The following is a 24,422-nucleotide window of genomic DNA, read 5'->3' on the forward strand; positions in this document are numbered from 1 at the left end:
CTGAGAAAACTTGACACCCTCCATGCCTCTTACCTTTAGAGAACAGTAATATGCAACAGATAAAGGACTGAGAGGGTCATGGATTTTTAAGTGGGAGATTTTTTTCCCCCAAAAGAATGATGACTTATTGAAAATGCTTTTTTCACCTTGAAAAGAGATGTTTTGATAAAGCTTTTTTAACACTGTGAAGTATTCTTGATGCTTAAAATTAAATAGCTTTCTAGATATGCAATCTGAACCACATTCTTGGTATTGAAAGGTAAAATAATTATAAAATAGAATTATAATAAGGCCAGAGAGGAAACAAGAAACATTTCAAACTAATGTAAGCAGATTCAGGATGGAGCTTGTCTGAATTTTCCTTCGCCTTAAAGCTTTTATTTCTTTTGTCCTAAGCTAAAACAGAGAAATATTTCAGGATCTGCCACATGCAAAAACATTTCCTTGCCCAGCTCTAATTGCTCAATTGAATTATTTGCAGACAGATCACAACTCTCTTCAATTAATCAGTTCCGTGAATGCTTTTTCCCCCCAATTCCTGACCCATAGCTCATTCATGGACCCCATGCTTGTGCTGATTTAATTAGCCATTTAGCTCACATGGCCTGGGAGGGTTTCCTGTTTGCACAAGCCCTCACTTAAGATCAGGATTTGCATATGGCTTCTAATTTTCCTTTAACATTCACCCTTCCAAAACCTTTTCTGCCTCTGACCTCCCATGCTGGGATCTGTGTGGGAAGCTGATGCACTAGGAGCATGAACCCAGCTGGAATGGATTTGTTTAAAAAGCTGAGAGGACGTTCACTGAGGTTTTTTGGAATTGCTTACCCAGTTCTAATTGCTTTATAAATTTAATGGAGTTAATTCTGGGCACTGGGTGCTGGATAAGGGGTACAAAGGCAGCACAGAGTCACAAAACCTCATCTGTTGGCACAGGGAAAGTGCTGAGGAGGAAAATGAGGAACAGGGAAGAGACCTCATGCAAGTGAGACTTTAGACTCCTCTGCAATAAGCTGGAGGCCAAGGTGATATTCCTGGAAATTTTTGAATTTTAACTCCCTTAAGCCATAAAGGGGGTAAGGAGCTGGGTTTCTGTTGTTGTTTTGGTCCATTCCCGTCTTCACAAGAGCTAGTTACTGGAAACTACAAGAAAATCAGTGCTGCCAAGATATTTCAGTGGTTCATGAAAAACTGTCAAGCTTGGTTGTTTTGTGAGGTTTTTTGTTTTGTTTTGGTTTTTTGGTTTTTTTTTTTTTTTGGTGGGGGGTGTTGTATGTTTCTTGTTTACTTGTTTCTGTAGGGTTGTCATAAATTCCAATTTAGGGTAAATCTGTAGTTCTCCTGTTCCTCCTCCAGTGCAAGAAATCTTTAAGTACGATAAATCTTTCTGTTGCTGATTACTGCAGGGATTTTTACTGCAAGGTAAATCTGCATTTTACAAACAGGAATGCTATCCAGGTGGATGTTTCTGATCTGCTTCAAAGGCTATATCTGATAATGTTCTCCTCAATTTTAAGTGACAATAATTATAGGAAAGAAATTGGTCGACTTCTGTGCATATCCTGGAACACTAATTTCTCTGGTAAACCAAGATTCTGAAGAACAAAATACTAAAATTGCTTAAGATGAGGCTTAACACTCAATCAGCCAAATTCCCTTTGTGTCTCTTACCTGCTCACCCAGAAATGGTTTGTAATCTGCTTTTGTACATGGATAAGAAGAGTGAGGAGTGGAGTAATTCACAGAAAGAAAAGTATATTTGCAAAATATCTTTTCTTGGAATGTTGCCCACAGAGTCATGCAAAATTTAACTGCTAAAGAATCTCTTCAGAGCCTGGCCTGATGCAAAGAAAGGTTGCTGTGCTATTGTGCTGCCCCAGGCCATGCACAGGCTCTGCCTCTGGTTTGTGCCTTGCTCTGGTCTCAGTTACTGTAAGCAAAGCCCCAGCAGCCGATTTGCAAAATGAACTTTGGAGAGATCTGGCTTTATTTCTATTTCTTAAGCACCAGGGCTGTCGTTTGACAGAGCTTGGTGTGGATCAGCTCAGGCTGGGCTGGGTTGGGTTTGGCTGGGCAGTCCTTGGCCACACCAGGGCAGTTGCAGAGAATAAAGAGCCCAGCCATAGCTCATAGTGTGGAGGAGAGCAATAAAACCTTATCAAGAAGGAATCACAAGCGCCTAATGAGAATCAGATGCAGCACAAAGAGGCCACGGGCATACTCTTATTCAGATGCACTGGGAATTATGTACATAAACAGTAGATAATTTGGTTTTACATCTTATTTTTCATCCAAAACTTCAGGGAGAAATGACTTGGCTCCTGGAAGTGGTGTGTAGGAAAGCTGCTGTTAAGCACTCAGGGATTGTTCCCACAGAGCTTGGGGTGATTGGTGGAGCTGCCCTGGGGGACCTGACACCTTCCCTCAAGGTGGTCTGGAACAAACATCACAAAATCCCCTGAGACAAGTGCCCAGCTCTGGCTGGGACCCTGCAGATGAGAAGCCTCTGGGCCAGGAGAGGTGAGCCGGAGTCCCCTGCAGCTGGGGCAGACAGGGGTGGTGTGGGGCTGTGAGCCCTCAGCATGGAAGGTCCTGCTGCTGGGGCTGGCCATGGACCAGAGGTGGCCTTGGATTTAAGGGCTGAGGGAGGTCCTGCCTGCTGTGCTTCCTGCTTCTGCTGGCCTGGTTTCCAGGCTGCAGGGTCAGAAGGCTGTAGTGCATTAGTGGGAGATTTGCTTCCCACATGAAAAGGAAGTTGCTCCCAGCTTCGCCTGCCTTGTGCTACTTGTGGTTGCACATATGACTGTGTTAGTTGTGATAAATGCAGGGAAACCTGGGCTTTAAAGGGAAGGGTGGCTGTCAGTCAGCCCAGAAGGGCTGGAAGGCAAATGATCTTGGTGTCAAGTCCTGCTTGGCCTTGGTGAGGTGCATAAAGCTGGGCAAATTGCAGAAAGCCCTCGCCTTTAAAATGAAACATGCCTTGGGCTTCACCTCTGAGTGCAAGGTACCATAAAGGGGACTTGTTTGGTGTAATGGAACTGTGTCTCCTCTTCTGAGGCTATTTGAGGTTGCCTGACCTGTTCCCATGATTGAGATTCCCCAACAGGTTTAAGAGGGATCAGTCTAACCCCTGCACTGCAGGAGTCACTTCACTCAGGGGGCCTGGTGACAATGGGATTTGTTCTCCCCATGGATCCAAACCTGCCTGACAGCCTCATTCCTCCCCACCACAGAGCTGACTTCACAAAACCCCTCTCTGGTGTTACCACCAGCCTCTTGCCAGGAAGGTTTTTCACCGTGCACCGGCGTCTGTGCTGATGCAGAGCAGCCAGTGCTGCTTGGAGAGAAGAATAATGTGTTATGGGCAGATCTGCAGGAGTGTTAATGATGGGAAAGCACTGGGAAAGCGATGCCCTCAGAGATTTTTGCCCTCTGTTTCACATGTGCTTTGGAAATCCTTGCCCATGGATGCAGCTTCCCAGTGTGTGTGCTGTAGAACACCACAGGATAACCCTGCTGCTGTTACCCAAAGGGGAGCCAGCACCCAGCTCCATTACTGCCAGACCTACTGCACTGCAAGAGCTGTGTAGTTGAACCAGATTTGTGTTAATTACCTACTTACCTGTGAAAACATTAGGGTTCAGGATTAAGGGCAAGGAAATTATACTCAGGGGATATTTTAATGAGCAGAAAAACCCATACTTTGTTTCACAAGTCACTTTTTTTACATCAAAACTTCCTGGGCTTATAATTAAAAATTTAATGTTTTGTGAACTGCAGTTGTTCAGAAACTATGGGGGAAATGGTTTATTTCCCAGCTGCCCTCTTGCTTAATGAATCCTCTCAGGTTTGTTTTCCAGTGGTTGATAACATAGCACTTATGCCCACCCTGTCTCACAGAGGAATTTTAAATCTACATGGCACTTCTGATTATTTTATATGCATATGTGTAAATTCAGGCAGTCAGTGAACCATAACTAATACAAGTGTTTGGGTGTTTGAGAGCAGAGGAGAGAGTGAAGGAAGGTAGGCAGTATGGAGACCACAGGCCCCCAAGGACTGTCACCTTCCTGGCTCATGGGAGCCAGTCTGACAGGCAGGGTGGTGCTGGGGGAGATTCTCAGGACGAGCACTGTCTCTTCCAGAGGCCATGGCACCATGCAAAACATTTAATAAATAACACAATTTAGAGGCAATTAGGTAATTGTACCTCTCTGCTTTGCTCCCGAGTACAGCACGCACTCCAAGCTCTCAGCCTTAGGCAGGTATTACCTTGATCTCTGTAAAGGTGATTTTTTGAAAGGGTCTTTTCATTACATTGTTTTTTATCTCTCTTTAAGTCCAGAAACCGTGGCAGGAGAGCTGCTGGCTGTTTTCTGCTCCTCCCTAGGGCACCCAATTACTCTGCCCTTCCTAATATCTACAGCCACAGCCCATGTCATGCCAGGTAGTATTTTAACACACAGCACTCCCTCTTTCAGGGCTAAATGCACAGATGGTGGTGAGGCTTGGGGTGTGTAGAGACACCTCCCTTACAGTGCTGTTGCAGACACCGCTACCGAAAGAAGCTGCACAGGGAGGAAAGAGTCAGAAATAGCAACTGAGAGGCTGTGTGTAGCTTCAGACTGCTTCCTCATTAATCTCAGAGCGAAGTGACTTAAAATAATCCTGACCTTCCATTCCCCATCCATTTGCAAGAGGCTGTCTAACTGTTCCTGCTCGTGGCAAAGGACAGTGGGCTTCCTGGTTATGCAGCGAGCTGGGCTCATAAGGAGAAAAGCTGACAGGGTCTGGACTTGGCACTTTGGAACTTAGATGACTATTTGGCAGGGAAAAGGTACTCATCTGATTGGGTGGATTGCAGGAGGGCACATTTTTGGGTCTGTCTGTGCACGCTTTTCCCCCTTGAGGGAAGCAGATGTAAGGGAGAGGTGTCTAGCAAGAAGGCAGCAGCACAATGAGCCTGAAGGATGCCTGGCTGCAGGAGGAAGCTTGCAACCAGAGAAGAAGATTTCTCCAATCTGGGTGCTGGGTTTTTAAGTGCAGAAGCTGGCTCCTCAGTGGAAACATTTGGGGAACAGCTGGTATGAGCTATCACTGCTCCTCGTTGTCCATGGGGATGGATTGCACTGCTGTAAATCACTGCCTTGGCAGCAGTCCCTGTTCACACCCCATGCCTTGGTAAAATCGTAGGCTGGGAGTGGAAGTTGTGGAGCATCAGTCCTGGCTTTATGCCACCTGGGAGTGAAGGCAATCCTCGGGTACCATTGGGTGAACTTTCTAGGAGGTTTTTAATGCCTGAGAAGTGGTTGTGAGGGACAAGCAAATTTAGATCTAACCCACATGATCTACATATAGCAAAAATTCAGATACACCCAGAAGGAAAGAGAGGAAATTAGGACAACAGAAGTTGATGGGCTGAAAACTTAATTAACATGTTGAAAAATGTGACCTGATCTCAAGCTTTTCCCCTTTCTCTTTTCCTTTGTTGCCATTGGTTTGGTTTTTAATATTACTGCTTAGGATAAATTTTGCTCTGAAATTAGGAATAAATTATATCAGTAACATGTCAAGCTAATGTGTTAATTCTGTTGCAACACAGTGGAAACACGGTATTACAGAATCCCCCCCCACCATGTACCTTCTTCTGGCTTATTCTGAGGCTCAGCTAATAATCTTGCAGCCCTGTAGCTTCAAGAAACCAAACAACTTAAAAGTTTTCTCTTTATTGCATTCATCTGTTGTGCTGGGATATGGAGCAGCTCCTTGTGATACACTTGGAATAACACATCTGCTGCTGTGTTATTCTATTCTATGTTACATCCCAACCCCTTCCCTTGCTTTCCATGGCAAACAAGCAACAGAATGACAAATAAAGCCATGGTTGCCATTGTCAGTGCCAGCTCCTTGTGCTGCAGGCCGGATGAAATACTCACACAATCATGGCACCATCCCATATTTATTTAAAAATATTAAACTATTTATAATGGAGGGGTCATCAGCATGCTGCATTCATTAGCCAGGGCTCCAGGGAAGAAACAGCAGCACAGAAAGAATACAAACAGGCTCTAAACAAAAGGAGCAAAGAAGCATCCTTTGGAAATGTCAGTGCTGAGCAGCAATTAAAACCAGCAAAAGTTAAAATACAGGGAATTCCAATGGAGTACAGCAGCCCTGACTGTCAGGGAACCAGTGGTGGTATTCCCATGGATGTAAGGATGGATGGATGGATGGTCTGTGCTGCACAATAAAACATGAATGGATTTTTTTTGATGAAAAGAAGAATTAAATTGGTGCTTGTGTGGAGAACCAGCAGTGCTGGAGGCAGGCAGGCATGCAGCAGGTCATGGAGGGACACAGGGGTGGGTTCATGCCGGGGTTGCATCCTGCAGGATGCTGAGTTTCTCTCCAAACTGTGAGAGAGAAGCTGCACAGAGGTGAGAGTGAGATTTATGCTAGGAGCAGGCTAGAAAGCATCACTTGAGGGGAAGAGACTGCTCTGCATGGCATGGTGTGAGTCCAGCTCTGTCTCAGGCTGCTCAGAAATGGCCATTTGACCTTGCAAAGCACTTCTGGGCATCTCAGGGCAAGTGGATAAAAGGAGGGAGTGGGGAGCGTGCTCTCTTGTGGAAAATGTTTCTGAGCAAACAGGAATTTGTCCTGTAACTCCATTTGAAGTTACTCCATGCTATTGCAGTGATTTTATAGCTCTTAGTCCCCTTCACACCGTCTCCCACTGGAATCTGTTCAGGAGGGTTGTTACACCTTTTGCCATCCCATCCCTGGTGATTTTGCATGCAGAGAAATGCTACTGTGGTCTTGAAGCTCACAATTAGGATAATGAACTGAAAGAGGTCAGAAGAGATGAAATATTCATCTTTGGCTTGCCATGCCCTTTCAGAAATTAATTTACATTGGGCAGTTATGTGGTACTTTTCCTTTAATATTTTCTTTTCTCATTCTTTTTTAAAATAGACATGGATCACATCCAAAACCGAAAGTGCTCAGATGGGCTTTGGAGCTGTCCCTGGCTCTTTATACTTCCCATTTTCCAGGCTGCCTTCTGAAAATGTGTTTTTAGAGGTTTCTCACTCCAATCTGCCCATTACCTGCCCACAGGATTTTAATGTTTTTAGTGACAACAGAGTTGCAGCTGGTGCAAAGTGGCCAAAACAAAACCAAGGATTGTATTTCCCTTCCCTCTCCACCTCAGGGTCTTCCACCTCCCTGATTTCTGCCTTTGTTCTTTCTTCCCTCCTGCCCTGAAACTCCACTAAAATTTCCCAGCTTTTAGCAGTCCCTGCAGGCACAGAAGGAATGATCCTTAATTCCCAATCTCCATTCTGTTGCTGGTCTCAGGGCTTTTTATTTCAATGCAGAATTATACAGAAATTCCTTCAGGGACTTTTCACATCCATATTTCCTTGTAGCACTGCTGCTGAATCATCTGGGAACTGAAACTTGCTTGGCTGGAGAGCAATGTGTTTTTATAAATTATCGACATGCTGAAATTGGCCCTGGTCCAAGGCAAGCCTTCTACTTTGCTAATGTGCCTTGGGTCTAATCCCCATCACATTGAGGAGGATGAAGATGACTCATCTCCAGCCGGAAAGGCTGGATCTAGGACCTAGTGACACATATGGGAGGTGGAAACTGGGAACAGATATGCCAGGACTGGATCTGTAGCCAACACAGAACTGCAAACACAACTCTGTTGGTTCAGATGCTGCCTCCAAAGAGTCACTGGGGAGCAACAGCTCCCAAGAGCAAGTGATTCACTGCAGGAGCTCTGATGGGCTTGTTTTTCCCAGTTCTGGATCTCTGCTGGGCAGTGGACTATGTCTGTCATTGTACAACACAATTCTCTTTCCATGGATCTGGATCTTCACCTAAAAGCTCATTTGATTCAAGTCAGGAGTTTTAAGACTTTACAGCAATTAAAAAAAAAAAAAAAAGAGAGAAATCAGCCTAGCAGTAAAAGGGTGTTGAGGGGTGTATGGAGATATGGTGTCCATCCATACGTGGTGCTGTAGGATGGATTTATTGCCCAGGGTTTTGTGCAGTGATCTTGGGATTGTGGAAAGCCTCCATGATGTCGTGCTGAGAACTGGGAGTTGAGCTGTTCCTGCTGTGTGATGGGAGCAATATCCTGATTTATCCCCACTGCCTGTGACAGGTCTGGCAAGCTGCTGTCAGCAGAGCCGTGCCGTGGATGCCGTGACCTCTGTGGGCAGAGCAGGAAGGTGGAGCTGCTTCCTCTCCGAGCCTGCCTGCCAGGGACATGATTCAGATTTTACAGCTAATTGACTGCACTGATCTTGCTGCCAGAAAGGGATAATATTCAATGAGTCGCTTGTCTTTCAATAGCTGCTGTCCAAAACGCTGCATGCACCTTATAAAACTAGTCCTGTGACTTGGCTGACTGGTTGCTCAGGGGCACAGACTCTCCCACGACCCCCTCTTTCTCTTTTCCTTGCTTCTCTGTGCCCTGCAAGCAGTCCCTCACCTGGGAGGAGGTGGTGGTTATGTGACCCAAAAACAGGATTTGATGTGATTCCCCTGGATCTTTCTGTTTCTGATTAAAACCTTGCTCCACATAGGCTAATGAGCCTAGTGGAAGTTAATGCCATCAGCCCCTGGTAGCAGGAAGAGATGCACCCTAAGACAACCAAAACTTGCTGGGGGCACTGGTTTGAAACCCCATTAGTCCCCTTGTGCTGAGGGCTGGGTATTTTTGTGGACAACCCTGATCTTGTAGCTGGAAGGCACAAGATAAGAAGCTCACATGGCAGACAAAAACCCATCAGCCCATCCGCCACTGAATGCAGCAGAGGAAGGAAATTTAGGAAACTTGTAAATACCACACCAAGGAGGCCGGCATGTGCTGCTGCTGCTGCTTTCTCCTGGGCCTGCTCATCTGCCGCCAGAGTTCATTTGTTAACACTTCTTCCCCAAACGGGCTCCCAGCAGAGCCACCGCTGAGCCAGCTTTCATCCCTGCCCGCACTGGGGAGCGATGCCAGCTCCAGGATACAGCCCATCATACTTTTGGGATGATGCTTGGAAAACACAGAGCAAACAATGCCGTAGGAATAACTTAGCCCACATACACTCTAGGAGAGCTGTTCCCATGATGTTTGCTCAGCCCCTGACTAATTTAGCACACAGGATGGGCTGGCAGATTATGCAGCGAGACGCGCTAATTCGGGCCTGCAGTTCATGTGAAAGAACGGCCAGACGGGCTGGGAGACAATGAGAGCTAATATTAGGACACCAGGCAGGGAGTCAGGAATCCCAATCCCGGCTGCCGCTGACCTGCTCCCAGGCCCCAAATCCCTCTTTGGAGCTGTCTGGGGAAAAGGAGCATCTCCCTTTATGTTCAGCCGGGTTAGCCCTGGGAGCCGTTTGTCCCAGCCAAGGCTGCTGGCTGTTATTCTATATAAATAGTAATGATGATCATAATCTTTCCATAGGGGGTATGGCATGGCAGGGTAGCGCCTCGTATCAAAGCCGCTGCTTTTGTTGGACCAAGCTCAGATGTGCAGTAGATGCTGCTTTAACATAAAGATGCTCTTGTGGGACCAGTGAGCAGTAAGTTGGTCGGGGATGTTTCTGTGAAGATACAGCATCAGACGCCGCCATGAATTCTTCTGCTTCAGCGCTTCAAAAAGCAAGATGGGGTTTGTATATCTTCCAAATCACTGAGTGATATCTCGTGGTGTGTTAATTGGCTCTGCTCCTGAGAATATTTGTGTATGCTCAGCCTTACACATGTGGCTTGTCTGATGCCTGTAAATTACTCTCACGAGCAAAGTACAGCCAGGCCCCAGATGGCTGCAGGATCAGGCGGTGCTGTCTGTTGCTGCCTTGTCTCTTCTGCCTTTTGCCAGGATTGTAATTCTGACCCAAAGAGAGATCTCCCAGCTACTCCTCCCCATGAAGGAAGAGTGCATCACTACTGCTCCAAGGGAACTCCTTTCCCAAACCTTCAGCTTGTCCCTTCACCGTGCCTTACTGCTACCATTTTATTTATTTCTTCTAATCTTGCTGAGGGTACTTCGACAAACCTTTTGTGAGGATGAAATCAATTCTCTATTACAGAAATCTTTCCTAAAGTCAGTCTTTTTATGAGGGGGTAAAGGGATTTTTGCTATTTATTCTGTATACAGAATTGCTATTGATATTCTGTGCATTGATTCTTTACTTTTGAGAAAAACAAACCCCTTCAAAGTGGAGCTGGTGGACAAGATACTGCATTGATACAACCCCATATGCCAGTTAAGTTTTGGGAAGCTGAGCCTTTGTGGTTAGCTTTATTTTCAAACCAAATCATGAGATCAACAACTCTATTCAACTTGTTTGAAGCAGACTTTGCTATGGGAAGAGATGGGTTATTCCCAGCTTTTTCTTCCTGATCTTTTTCCATATTTAAGCCATTAGACTTTAATACACATCCACCACTAGGGACTACCAAATTACTCAGCATGCAGCATGTTTGAAAAACTCAGACTCAGCCTCTTCTTTATGGCACCACAAAGACTTAAAGCAGAAATCTTTCCTGAGACAGCTTTAGTTTTCAGGATTTTTATGGGGAATGAATAGCAAGTTTTGTGTTGAAACACAAAGTGAAAATAGAAAGGAGATGACTGGAGAGGTGAGGCGAGAGGGGAAGGACAGGGAACAGCATCTCCATGAGACTCAGCAAAGCAGAGGTGGAGTTTAAGGATGCAGTGAGGCTCTCTCTGTATCTGCAGAGGTGACAAGGAGGGCAAGAAAGGAGGAGAGAATGAGGCTCTCGACCTGAATTGAGTTTAGGTTAGTGTTGGTTCCTTAGGCAGCTGCCTTGAGCTCTTGCAGCACAAATCAAAGGTGAGGCCTTTTCTTTTTCAAGCAGCAGAAGTGGAAAAGTGGAGGTTTATCAGCTGAGGCAGGTGAATTGGGATAGCTTATCTTAGCAGGACACTTAGCTAGTGTCTACTGAAGATTCTTTGGTAACTCATGTGGAGGCATTAAAATTAGCAAAGAAAAATTCCTGAGGAAGAATGTCTAATTCTAACTTAATATCTACCAGACTAGGAGGAGGAATTTGCTTCTTCTATAGTTTGATCATGGTCAAGAAAAACTAAGAAAAACCAAGCTGTGGTTGTTGGGGTCTTTGTTTTGTTTTTTGTTTTTTCTTTTCTTTTCTTTTCTTTTCTTTTCTTTTCTTTTCTTTTCTTTTCTTTTCTTTTCTTTTCTTTTCTTTTCTTTTCTTTTCTTTTCTTTTCTTTTCTTTTCTTTTCTTTTCTTTTCTTTTCTTTTCTTTTCTTTTCTTTTCTTCCTTTTGGAAATATTCCTGTGGGTACTAGAGACCTCCACTCCAGTAAAATCTGCCCAAATGGACACTGCATTGACATTTCCTTCAAGTTTCTTTCAGAAAGTTGAAACATATGGCAGGCTTAGCTTCTCTTGCAAAGCCAATCTGATCCCAACTCTAACCAAGAGGCTTTGCCTGCTCTGTGCCTGACTTCTTCAGAGCTTTTCAAGCCTGGTTCCCTCCATGACAAAAAGCTCCACAAAAATCCTACCCTGGAACAGAAGGACTTCTGCAGGGAAGATATGCCTGAATGAAACTAATAAACCCAGGAACACAAGTGCTAATGAAAGTTAATGAAATCTACCATTTGTAATTGTGTTGGATTCTTTAGAATCTTGCTATTTAAAATGACTGGGCCCCCTGAGGCTGGCATCCTCACTTCCAGGTGGTCACTCTGACCCTTTGCTTCCACCCAATAAACTTAACCACATCCCAACATACCTAGCCTATTGTGTGTTATTTAAGCCATAGGATATGACAGAGCATGTTTTATGGAGCCATTAATTTATGCTGTGGGTGACTTTAACCACCCAAGAAGTATATTAATGGTCCTATAAAATACACCCGAGAGTGTCTTAATATGGTTATGAGATTGATCTTCAGCTTTTTATTTCACTATGTGTGATATTATTGAAATAAATTGTAGAGGAAGGTGACATGAAGTCCCACTAAGGGGTGAGTTTCCTTTTTCTTCCCAGCATCCCATGGTCACAGACACACTCTGAGCCAGCTCTGGATGTGACTCCAGCCACCCTGCTGCAGAAGGCTGGAAATGTCCTACATGAGGGACTGCCTTTTGGGCTGGACCTTGCTGGCCCAGCTCTGCCACTGATCTTAGCACTGTCTGTGCTGGCTGGTCAGCAGCTTTAACCAGAGCTTCTCATGTCCTGACACTTGGAAGGTTTTCTATAAATACAGGGTTGGTTCAGCACCTGGAGTTGGGTCGTCTGTTGAAATGTTTGCTAGGCTCAGGACTCAAAGCAGCACCAGCCCATCTCCTCGTTGCTAGCAGATAGCAGTACCAGCCAGTTGAGGAATCCTGGATGCTGCACAGAATAAGACTTAAGTGGGATTACTATAAAAACAATTCTTGTTTGGGAAATAACCACTATACATGGCTTTCTTACTGACAGATTCTGGTAGTGTGAGTGTGCCAACAGGGAACTTCAATGTCTGAGAATCTGGATCTTGTTTAAAGTCTCTCTTCTCTCTTTTCTTCCCGGATCCATGTGCTCAGGCTTCCAAAGCCTTGAGGCCTGTGATATCAAAGGTTTGGGGGTTTGGGGTTTATCTGGAAATTAAGAATAAATTCTGCTGTATTAAATAAACTGTACTTTCATTTGTAGTCTTAATCATTGTCATCTTATGCTCTCTGGTGGGAGCACATGGCTGTGAGCTGCCATAAACCCACAACATTCCCAGTGACTAGACATGGTTTTCCATTCCAAAAAAAGTAAAACTGTGGTTTCCTCAAGTTTCAGTAGGAAAGCTGAGAGAATGAGCTGATGACTGGGGGAGCTTTGACCCATTTTAGAATCCAGGACACAGCACGAAATTACAGAGATATTTGAGACCAAGACCATGGGTCAATATCCTATTTGAAAGAACCATTTGAGTTGTTTTGTGTTTGTAGCAGGGCCCAAAGCATGCAGAGCACCTTCTGAAGGAGGAAGAAAGCACCAGCCTTCTCCTTCTGACAAATTAGCAGCTGCCAATGCATGGACCAGCATGACTGCAGACAAAAGAGTAAGGGAATTAGGCTCTGCTTAAAGTCCTGAGCCCACCCAAATTAGTTTTTACAGAGCTGTCATGGTTTGTGAGCTGGTAAAGAGCATGCAGACCTGCATGGGATGAGGCTGGACCAGCTGCTGCAGTGAAGTAGAATGGCTGCAGTGAGCATCCTCAGATGAGAAATGTGCCCTGAGCTTCTCTCTGCCCTGTATTAATGCTCAGCTGTTCCCCAGGCTCGTGCCCTGTGAAGATTCCTTAATTATTGTTTGTGAAGTGTTTAGAAACCCTCACAAAAAGGAGATATTATTATTAGAGCTGCAGTTAAGAGATTGAGACAGTCTGTTAATCATTAAATCCATCTCCTGCAAAGGCAGGACCACTGTCCCCTGGGAGAGAGGCCAGGCTCTGCACTGAAATGCAATGCCAGGTTTGTATGGAGTAATAACCCAATTATCCATCAGCTGGTGTCAGGAGCAGCCTGGGCAGGAACAGCCTGGCCATGGGTCAAGGGCTCAGTACTGTTAAAGGCTGACCAAGGGCTTCCTTTAATAGAGGTGGTTGGAGCAGCTGTGCCCTGAAATAATCTGGTGCTGGGCAGTCACAGCGTCAGCAATCAGGACAACAAAAAACCTTGGCTATATTTGAGCTGTTACAAGTGGTGCCAGCTTCCAGGATCTAAGGTTATCCAGACTGACCACCTGGATGCAACGTGGAGATAAAATGGTAGGAAATTAGCCCAGGAAAAAAACTGAAGTGAAAATCTTTAAAACAAGATAGAGTTCTGGTTGAGGTTTGCTGGTTTTGTTAATTATCAGCAAGAGGAATTTTGGGAACACAGGGGCCCAGACATGAGTACAGCATTAGGATTATGGTGGGGACAGCTTACACTTTCATTACAGTTGCAGTGTTTTTAAGCTGAAAAAAGGGCCCTTGGAAGTCTGTCATCTCATAACTTTTACTATCAAAACTTGTTTTTCTAAATAGTCTTTTTCAAACATTTTTCCATGAGGAATGAGTAGTTCTGTAAGATCTATTCAGGGCAACCACAGCTCATGTGACACTCACATGGATCCCAGATGATTTTTAGCTTAGCAGGGCTGTCACATAAGACATCCTGCAAAATGATGGTGATGAAAATACGTCACACCCAACTCTTGGCTGTGAACAAGGGGCTCGCTGCACTGTGAGTTCACGTGTGTGACACAACTATCAGCCAGGGCATAGATGGGAGAGAAACCCTTCCCCACAAGCCATGCTGCTGCTCTGTAGGGTCTACAGACCTCTGGAGCCCAGGGGATCCAGCCTGACGACCAATCCACTCTTTACTGGTGAAGGCGCAATAAAAAGTGTGCTGTCATCCTAAAAGTGACAAATTGGGCAGCTGGTGACTGAGCCAGCAAAAGCAGATGTGAGGCAGTTTTGCTGCTCAAACATAAGGGATCAGCATGGCTTTAAGGATGAAAACAAAGTATGAAAGTTCCAAATGGAAAGAAACCTCTTGGAAGTGAGTGAGGGCTAGGCACAGCAGGTACATTGAACCTCATGAGTCTACTTTACCCCCTCCCTTGGAAGGGCTATCCTGAGCCCTGACAATCCCATCTGCTTCCCGTGGAGACATGGGCAGAGGTGCCTGAGGCACAGGGGATGGAGCTGACTCACTGCTGTGCTATGTGACATTGGCCAAGCCTTCCATTCCATTCCCTTGCCTGGATGTGGCTGTGCCGCTCGGGCCGGGGGACCGCGGTGTCTGCAGCCATGGGAGCTCTGCAGAATGGCCAGAAGAGAGATCGCAGCTGGGGAAGGGAGCGATGGAATGCCGGGGGGAGGGAAGGACAGGATACCCTGCTCCATCCGGGACAGGTGCAAGGGCAGGGACAGTACCCCGGTCACCCCTCTGAGGTCTGTGGGCTAAGCCTGGCTGATCAGCCGGGCCAGCATCAGACGGTGTTAGGCTGAGCTTCTTGCCCAGGTACAGATGCTTCTTCCCGAGCCCCCCGCCTCTCCCGCATCGCAGATCACGGCGGGACACGCTTGGCTGGGAGGATGTGAGCAGAAATGAAAGTCTGCGGGCTGTGGTGTCTGAGCACACATTAGGGCAGCACAGGGAGCCAGAGCAGACTCTTTGTTTCCCTGTGTCACTTCTCAGTCCCGATTAGCAGCAAAATAGGGCACGCACATATCTGACAACTGAATTCCTTGCTGGAAGGGGTTCGGTCATGCATAAGACTGCTCAAAATGAGGCCTGGCTTTCAGGTTTGGAAGCATGGAGCATGACCTGGAAGGGACAGCTGGTACGTGCACTCTTACTTTCCTCTTTTGAGTTTTGCACCAGTTCTGGGTAACTTTGAAGAGTTGTGACCAAGGACAAACAAATGGATGTCTCTCCCTTTTCCCAGAAGCCGGACCTCGCTATTAGTCTGTCCAGCTTCTAAACAGTTACATGAGGACAGGACAATGTAAGAACATTGTTAATGTCTCAAATTCCAGTACTCGACCAAAATGTGGAGTGTAGAACTGACTTTCACTCAGACTTGTGCAAGCGCCTTGATACCATTTTAATGACGGGCTTGTGCAAGTTTTTCCTGGGGACTTGTAGTTTGTGTACTCTCCTGTAACAACCACCTGGAAAGTTCAGGCAAGAAGCGATGGCAGACGTTTGTGACTGAGCAAAATACTACAGTTCCTCCCGGGAAAGCAAAGATCTACCATCCCTTGTCCCCTGGAACGTGAGCATCTCCAGGGGAGAGGGGCACAGCACCCGCGCTCCGGCCCCGCTCGGAGAAGGACGATTCCTGCAGGGGGTTCACCCTGGGGCTGGCTGCTCCCTTCGGGAAAGTTGTCGGTGTGAGCGGGGAGGAGCCGGGGCCGCACGTGGGGCGGGGGGGCCGCGCCGGCCGAGCCGAGCCGAGCCGTGCCGGGGGCGGGGAGCGGGCGGGGGCCGGGCCGTGCCGTGCTGTGCCGTGCCGTGCCGTGCCGTGCCGAGCCGTGCCGTGCCGGGCCGTGCCGTGCCGTGCCGGGCCGTGCCGTGCCGGGCCGTGCCGGGCCGGGCCGGGCCGGGCCGGGCCGTGCCGTGCCGTGCCGGGGGCGGGGAGCGGGCGGGGGCCGGGCCGGGCCGGGGCGGGCCGTGCCAGGGCGCCTGCGCTGGCGGCGCGGAGCGCGGCGGAGCGGGACGGACCGAACTGAAACAAAACAAGCGGCGCTTTGTATCGTCTGAAAGGCTCCGCGACCCGCTCAGCGCCCGCGGAGAGGGGCGGCAACACCGGGCGGCTGCCGGATTTGCTTTTTCAGCGCTTTAAAATAATTTTTATTATTTTTTTTTTTTCTTACTAAGAGGGGAGAAGGGACGGCGCGGAGGAGCGGGCGGGAGGCGGTGCGCGCCCTCCGCGGGCGCGGAGCCGTGCGGGCGGTGATGGCCTGAGCGGGCGGCGGGTCCGCGCCCCCTCGCACCTGCCGAGCGCGCTCCGCGGGCGCGGAGGGACGCGCAGCGCCATGTCGCGGGTCGTGCAGAAGAAGAACCACTGGTCCAGCCGGGTGCGGCAGTGCTCGCTGACCCGCGGGCCCGGCGGGCAGCTGGGCTTCGCCCTGCTCGGCGGCGCGGAGCACGGCGAGTTCCCGTACGCGGGCGCGGCGGCGGGGGACGGCGAGGCGGCGCTGAGCGAGGGCGAGCTGCTGCTGGAGGTGCAGGGGGTCCGCGTGTCGGGGCTGCCGCGCTACGACGTGCTGGAAGTGATCCGGAGCTGCAAGGACCCCATCGTGGTGAAAGCCGTCCGACAAGGTGCGAAGGGGACGGGGCGGGGGACCGCTCCGCGCTTCCCGCAGGGTGTGCGGAGCTAGGTGGCCGCGGGCGAGTGCGGTGCCGGAGGTGGCGAGCATCAGCCCTTCGGGGCAGCGCAGGGCCCCGACAGAGGCGCGGACGCGGATGCCTATGCATCCACGCGTGTGCGCACCTTCTGCGAGGGCACTGATGCGCAGGCAGCTCCTCGTCCGGACCCGGCTTCTGCCGCCCCGCAGTCCCTGCCCTGCGCTAAGCGCAGCGAGCAATTGCGTGAGACTTTCCCAAAGGCACCGCGGAGGCGCCAGCGCTCCCTGCGGGGAGCCCGCGCTTGTCCCGGGGAGCTCGGTGTCCGGCTGACCCTTGGAGAGGCTCAGGGAGCTTCACTGCTGGGGGAATGTGGCAGGGATCCCCTCCTCCAGCAGCTGAGCATCCTCTGTGGCTGCCCGAGTGATTAGTGGAGTCTTGTTCTCAAAGTGCAGCGTGTGTTTGCCGACTGCCAGCGTGGGAAGAAAAAGCTTGGACTCTCCTGCATCTTCCCTCTCTGGCTGAAAGGCTGCTCAGATTTACCTTTTTTCCCCTGGTTTGCCCTAGGTGAGGGCACATCCGTGCTGCCAGCCCTGCAGCTCACAGGTGAAGGAACAGACAGGTAGCTCTCCTGTTTGACTGAGGAAGAGGAGAGAGAGGAAGAGTCCTCCCATGCTGGATTAAAAAGATGCCACTTCACATCCGTGTACACTCAACAGTCGCTCAACAGGTTAGCTAGCAGTCCTGGCTAATGGCCTTGTGACTTCCAGGGCAGGACTTCAATTCAGTGCCAAAAAACTGTTGGTGCTGCCGCAGCCACCGAGGCTGGTTGGATGGGCAGGAGGAGCAGGACTGCAGCTGGACAGCCGGAGGTGTGAGAGGTGGAGGAGCACCCCGAGGTCAGCTCCAAGTGCAGGAAGGAAGGGAAGTTTTCTTCGTGTTGCCCAGGAGATTCCTTAGGGGAAAGTTTATTTGCCATCCAGACGCGTGCATCCCAAAGGTGGGGGTTTCGCTCTGCCTTGTGATGCGAGGGTTTTTTTCCCTGTACTTCATTCCACCCAGCTGGTAGCTGCAGACAGGATTTCTGGCCAGCTGGCAGGACTGTCACCTGAAGTGTTGTCCCTGGGCTCACTGGTGAGCTGATATGAAGGGCTGCAGGCATTTGTTTCACAGGCATCCTTCAAACCTCCAGAGCCAGAGCGGATCACGGCAGTGGGATATCAGAGAGGAACTGAGCCCTGTGCACTCCCCCTCCGCCACCTTCCCCGGAGCTGATCCACCAGAGCACAGCGACTTGTTAGTCCCTTCCAGGACTCAGTAGTAATACTGCAGCAAACACTGTTGAACTCCAAAAAAACCCAGTTTTCCTTAAACAAATGCCTGTTTTCCCTGTTCACTTCACTGGGAAGTGGTGAGGGAAACTCAGCCTGCTGGTTTCCCTGCCCAAGTGGGAGGGGGAGAAAAGCATGAAGAAAAGTATGAGGAAATTCGGCATATGTTTTTGTTTTTTTTTTCATACTGATTATTTTAGCAGAAGTATTGAAATACAGCTTGTGGTGTTGCAATGTGATCGGTGTTGGTGGATGAAGGAAGGTGTGTATAAAACCCTTGCCAACCAAACAATTTGTGATCAAACTTTTTGTTGTTTTGGAAACACAACTTGGTATAAATAAAACATGTCCTGGGAATAAACTGAAAATGACAGAACTTGGTGGTAAATGTGTCTCAGGTCCAGGATATGATCAAAAGATTGGGCTGAGAGCTGAGTTTCAGTGTGTTGGTTGGGTTTACCTGGAAAGTGGGAGAAAAGGATTCAAAATCCATCTGTAAATCACTTAAACCTTGGACTGTTCCCATCTAGAGCTGAGAACCAAGCCCTTGGTAACTGTGGGATTGTAGTTTCCTTTTTTTCTTTCTTGATATTTTTTAAAAATGCTTTATTAGCCAAGAATGTGGAATAGAAATAAATATTTGAAATATTTGGTTTTTAAATCACTAAATATTTTTGTGGTCTGGAAAGCAGTTCCCTGTGCTTGTCAATGATAGCCTGGCATCTGCACACTGCTCTGTGCAAAGCAGGGATCTCCCTCATGTGTCAGAATCATAAGCATAGAAAAGGAGAGTATTTTAATTAGAATGCATTACTTCTGTGTTGATTAAAAATCTGATTAAGGGAATGGCAACTGTCATTCACCAGGAAGTGTGTGGCACTAGAACAGACAGCAAAGGATTGTGCAGATAAGATGGTAAACATGTTTTTAACTACTGTTTTCTTCCTCCTCACAGTTTGTAGTTGTTAACTGATTGGTGCTGAAGTGCTGTGGCAATATTAGGCTGGATATGTATACATTTTATTACCTGTCTGTTTTGTATGACATTTACAAGGTTGGAAAAACAGGAAATTTACTGTAAGTCAGTCATCTGCAAGCATGAGCAGAGAAAATAACTGTTCTGACCTTGCACGTGGTGAAAGAGAAGAGACTGGGATGTGAGATGTAGGTGGCATAGGCTGTGCATGGGCTTTATCATTAAATCCCTGTTTGTAGACTTAGAGGTTCACGTGCAATATTTTTTTCTTACTTTTCAAGCTTACCGCTCACAAAAGCAAGTACCAAAAGGAGAAACCTCTATGAAATCTGTTAATGGGAATACTGGTATTTAATACTGGTCATATGGGATTTTTGGTCCTTTGCTTACCCTGGGAGGAAGAGTGAAGAAGGCTAAATAACTTTAATGGAGCTTTCCCTTCCTTTTCCCCTTATGCACTCTTTGTTGCTATTAGTTTGAGAATAAAACTGTACCATTGTAGTTGCTTGTTTTGGAGGAGAGAGAGGAAGAATCTTCCTGCCATGCATCTTAGTAACTTTCAGATCTGTCAAATGTGTGAAAAAACCTCAGTTAACATGCAGTACTTTTATGACTGACTGTTTCCATCTTACATCTGTGCCTAAGTTCTGATGAAATTGGCGATTAACTTCTCTGGAGTTAATAAATGCATTTTTATTATTACTTGGTCAGAGAGTATGGAATTAATAGATTGAATTACAGGAGCAGTGGTCACATATTCTAGTGTAAAGCTGACATTGCCTTAATATAGTGATTTCCCAGCTGTACTGTGAATATTGTAGCTTCCTTGAATACATTTTCCTTTTCACATTTGTCAAAATAGCTCTCTTAGATAAATTGGCAATTGATTGCATTGGATAGATCAATTATCAAATCAGGCACACCAGTTTTTCTCAGGGGTTTTGGTTAACTGAGTCCAGCACAATAGAAGTTTGTTGTGCCATCTAAAAGAGAAGAATTAAGACTGCATCTATAAAAAACGGACCATGTTTTGTTTGAGGCAGGGTATCTGGGATTTCATTCTCCCTCAGAGAGAGATGGGCACATTCAGAGAGATTTCCAGGGCTTTTTGCTCCTTGGTTCAATGACCTGTGCCAAATCACACCAAGCCAGATGCTTGGTGTGGGAAACCGTGGAAGTTAATGTGCTTGTAAGTTTATTTTTAAATTGGTTTTTTAAATTCTCATTTTAGCACTTTGCTTCCTTAAAAAAGTCTCAGAATCCTGAGCTCCTAATGAATTACCTGGCTTTGAAACCAGGAGGTACTGAGAGCAGTTTATGCAATGAATAATTTTGATAGGACTTTGCAGCTGGGATGATCCCACGGTAGGGAGGAATTGAGGGTGCTGATGGGTTTTTTTTAGCCCTGTACAGGGCAGGAGCAGGCGTGATCCCAAGCAGAACCAGTCACTGTTTACCCAGTGCTATCAGCTGCATTTGTTTCTTTTCAAACATTAACTTGACTCTAAGATAAATTCTGAAATACAGTGCAGTGACTCAATGCTTCAATGTCAGGCTGGCATCTGCTATACATGAGATGTTAAGCTCAGTTACATTTATTAATTTGAACAAAACCAACTGCTTTCAGAAAGTTTGTGTGAGACGGTATTCGAATATTTTATTTTCCCAGGAGAGCTTGTGAGATAATTTCTGTTTGTTGTTTTGGGATTTTTTTGTAAAATGTTAAAAAGAAAATAAAAAAAAAGGAAGACTGATGCATCTGTAAATTCCTGTGTTTGGTGGTTTAGCAAGCGCAGGGAAGCAGAGTGTCACTTTGTGAGTGGTGATGCTGAACATCCCACACTCAGTGCCCGTGCCTGGCACTGCAGAAGCCCAGCAGTGAGTGCTGGTGCCTGTGTGGAGCAGAGCTTGGGATTGATGTGCTGGGCCAGCAAAGGGAGAGGCTGTTTAGAGAGTGAGCTCTTGCTGTTCCCAGTTTACCTCTGCAGCATGAGCTCCAAAAAGTGTTTTCCTTCAGTCTCTGCTAGCTCAGTGCCAGTCTCACGGTGAATTCTCTCAGTCATTTTTCCCTCTGACCCAAAGTCTTTTTGGGCCCAGGTAGGTTTCAAGTGGAGACAAAGAAATCTTGCCATCTGAAAACCTGGGAGATGTTCTTGTATTCTAGATTTATAAGGCCTGTTTTCAACTCTGGAAGTTGGAGTAGTCATGAATGAAATGTAAAATTAAAAAAGGCAGAATCTCTTCTCTCACTTGGAGCATATTTTGCTACAGATCAGTAGCCTTCTTTCTTTAAAGGAGTGTTTAAAGAAGTACTGCACTTAGTAGTCATGAAATGTGTATGTCTTGTATTAAAATACTGCCTTGAGGAAGACCTTATCTTTACTGTGGCTGAATTTACAGCGTAGAACTTGCCAGGATTTTGAAGTTGATCCTGCTTGTGGCAAAACAGTCATTTATCCTCTCCTGAGCCACAGAGTAGCACCCCAGAGATGGACAAGAGAGCCCAAGAGCCACATTGTGCCTGTTGTAAAAATTTCCAGGAATTAATGTGATACATTTAGTGGCTTGAAAGGGGGTTATGCATTCCACAGTAAAGTTAATCTTTCCACCCATTGAGATGGGACTCCTGGCTCCCTCTTTATGGCCAGTCAGATCACAGAGCAATTAAATCACAATTATGGTCTAATTATGAGAAGTCATTCAATGCCATTGCAAAATAAGACGTTAACACCATCCTGCATGTTGTTCCATGTTTTTAAGACCGAGCTACAACTCCTGCATGAGTGAATTATTGACCTGCTATTAGGAGATTTAAGATTCCTCTGCCATGTAAGAAATGTAAGAATTTTTTTTAACAGGTTTGAAAGCCAAACCAGCAGTAGCTCCTTGCATTCCTGGGTTTGGGACTGTAATTTTCTTCTGGTTCAGCTCAGGCTGTGATCATTCATGCATCTCTTCTGGCTGTTCCTGTATCTCTTGATCTGATGCCTGAGAAACACACTTGCTCCTTTGGCAGTGTATTCGTGCACAGGGAAACATTTGCCCCGGGGCAGCTGCATTAAGGTGTAAAGATATTCAGAGCAGCACTTTTGTGGCTGTGCAGAACTGATGATTTGAGCCCTCTCTCATTAGATTTCAGCATGGCTCAGTTTGAAGTAGTGTGGAAGCTGAGAAGATGCTGCTGCCTCAAGGGCTTTTTCTATTGCATTAGCAGGGTCTGGGCTGGGCAAGGGCAGAATCTTTGGGACTTCTCTTGAGGTTTTTAAAAATAATTGGCTAAGTTTTTTATTTGCATTCCTTTACTTAACTCCAGACACGAGCTATGCCTGCTAGTTATTTCAGGTGTTTGGGTTTTGTTTTTTTCTTCTTTCACACTTCCTCTGACTTTGACTGGAACTTGTAAATCAAGGCATTTGGTTTTGATCTTTGTGTGCTGCAAGTGACTTAAATTTCTTGGTGAAAAGCACAGAGTAATGGTTCTGTAAGAGCAAGTGCCATGAATTTATAGAAGGACTATGAAGAATTTGAGGCAAAATGTTAGCTGAAGGTAGGGATCCTTTCTGTGAGCACTCAGTGGGACTTGGAGGGCTGGTACTCAGACTTCTGCATCCTGTCTGAGCTCCTTCCAGCTCCACATATCAATTCCTAGAGCAGCAGATCCTCCTGGTCCATATTTCTTCAGAACTTTTCTTTAGCTTGGCTGTGGAAAATATTCATTTTTGTCTTTTAGAAACTGAGTGTCAAGTGACCTTTTTGCACCAAGGGCACAGGGCTGGGTCGTCCCCCCTGTGATCTGTGAAGATCTCCTCGCTCCATGTCCCTGTCACTGGAGGCATCTCCTGCAGGACAGGGGAAGCAGCAGCAGCTTCTCAGTGCTGAGTGACAGCACTGCTGAGCCTGCAAGACCAGCTCCTGCAGAAACATCATTTTCACCACTATCATCATTTTCTCTGTGTCTCTCGACACTCGGTGTTCTGTTTCCTCAGTTGATGTTTTGGGCTGGTGCAGCCTCTTGCAGTGGTTTGACAGGTAGGGGCTCAGAGCTGGCAGCCCAGAGAGATCCACAGAATCAGTGCCTTTAATCAGTGCCTTTGATGGCTTCAGTCTGGGGCTTCCTGCAAGGATCTGGTGTTGGGAAGCAAACTGCAAGCCTAGGCTGTCATCCAGACTTTGTTATCTCCTGATCTGGGAGAGCTGTGGAAGAGGCTGCCTGCTTCCAGAGCAGTTTGACAGCTTTTGCATTGTGCTGGTATGTTGTAAGACTGGGATATTTATTTCCCCCCTCTTAATTGTGATTTTTTGCTTTTTCTTCTGAACCAAATAGATGGGCCAGCATCTCTCTTGGCCCTGCAGGAGCAGTATGGCTCAGGGTAAATGGGATATTTTTGTTGAGATCCACCCTTCAGTTTCCGAAGGTCACACACTCCATCCACCCTTCCTCTTGTGACATTTTAAATGGTTTCCAGAACTATTCCACTGCTGCAAGCTGGAATGATGGCATCATGCTCTCTGCTAGTCCCCAGCCCAGACTCTGGCATTATTTGTGCTAAACTGTTTTGTGTTAGTAATATTATTTAAACCTACAGATTCTTTTTTTAACTGCCCCTAATAGACCTCGGAGAAACAAAACAGTTTTTTTCTTCAGGTTCTGATGTTTTGGGCTACATTTCTACACACTTGGCTTTTAGCTAAAAACAGTTTCAGTTTTTTGTGGTTGTGAGTGCTTGTATTGTAACTTAAAAGAAAAATAAGGTTTCAAAAAATATTTATTGAATTTCATTAACTGTCCCTTATTAGACTAAACAATAATGCTTACTACACGGTGTGAAAATAATGCGAAGTGCCCTGTCTTCATAATAGAACAGGAAATCAAAACAAACAAAGCCTTTGGGATGACTTGCAAAGTGGAACAGATGCCCTTACAATTGCAAGGCATTTGAATAAGGAATCAGTTTTGCATGGTTTGCTAATCCTTCAGTAAAGAGTTCATTGTCTTGGATTACACATCTGTAATTTTGGAGCCCTCAAGTCAGTGTCTCAGTACAATTAGAGTGGGAAGAGACTGACTTCTTTCTTCATATCCTTAATCTCTGGCTTGTTTTTTAGAGGAAAACCTCAACTCTGGGTTTTTCATTTAGTTATTAGCAAAATGCCTTTGAAAAAGAAGCTGCCTAAAATCCAGCCACTCCCTCAACACAAACAAAGCTGGGCAGATACTGTGTACTTTAAA

The 24,422-nt window shown here is 46.5% G+C and overlaps 1 protein-coding gene across 1 annotated transcript in view; it reads left to right on the forward strand.

The window, feature by feature from the left end:
• The first annotated feature begins 16,467 nt into the window (after window positions 1-16,467).
• MAGI1 (membrane associated guanylate kinase, WW and PDZ domain containing 1) overlaps window positions 16,468-24,422 on the forward strand; it is a 332,032-nt gene continuing 324,077 nt past the window's right edge. The window contains exon 1 of the mRNA XM_062500989.1: window positions 16,468-16,861. Within this exon, the coding sequence (XP_062356973.1) occupies window positions 16,576-16,861 (286 nt within the window). The 5' untranslated portion in view covers window positions 16,468-16,575. The remainder of the gene's footprint in view (window positions 16,862-24,422) is intronic.

This window comes from Cinclus cinclus, chromosome 12, assembly GCF_963662255.1.
Source record: "Cinclus cinclus chromosome 12, bCinCin1.1, whole genome shotgun sequence".
In the NCBI taxonomy this organism is placed as follows: domain Eukaryota; kingdom Metazoa; phylum Chordata; class Aves; order Passeriformes; family Cinclidae; genus Cinclus; species Cinclus cinclus.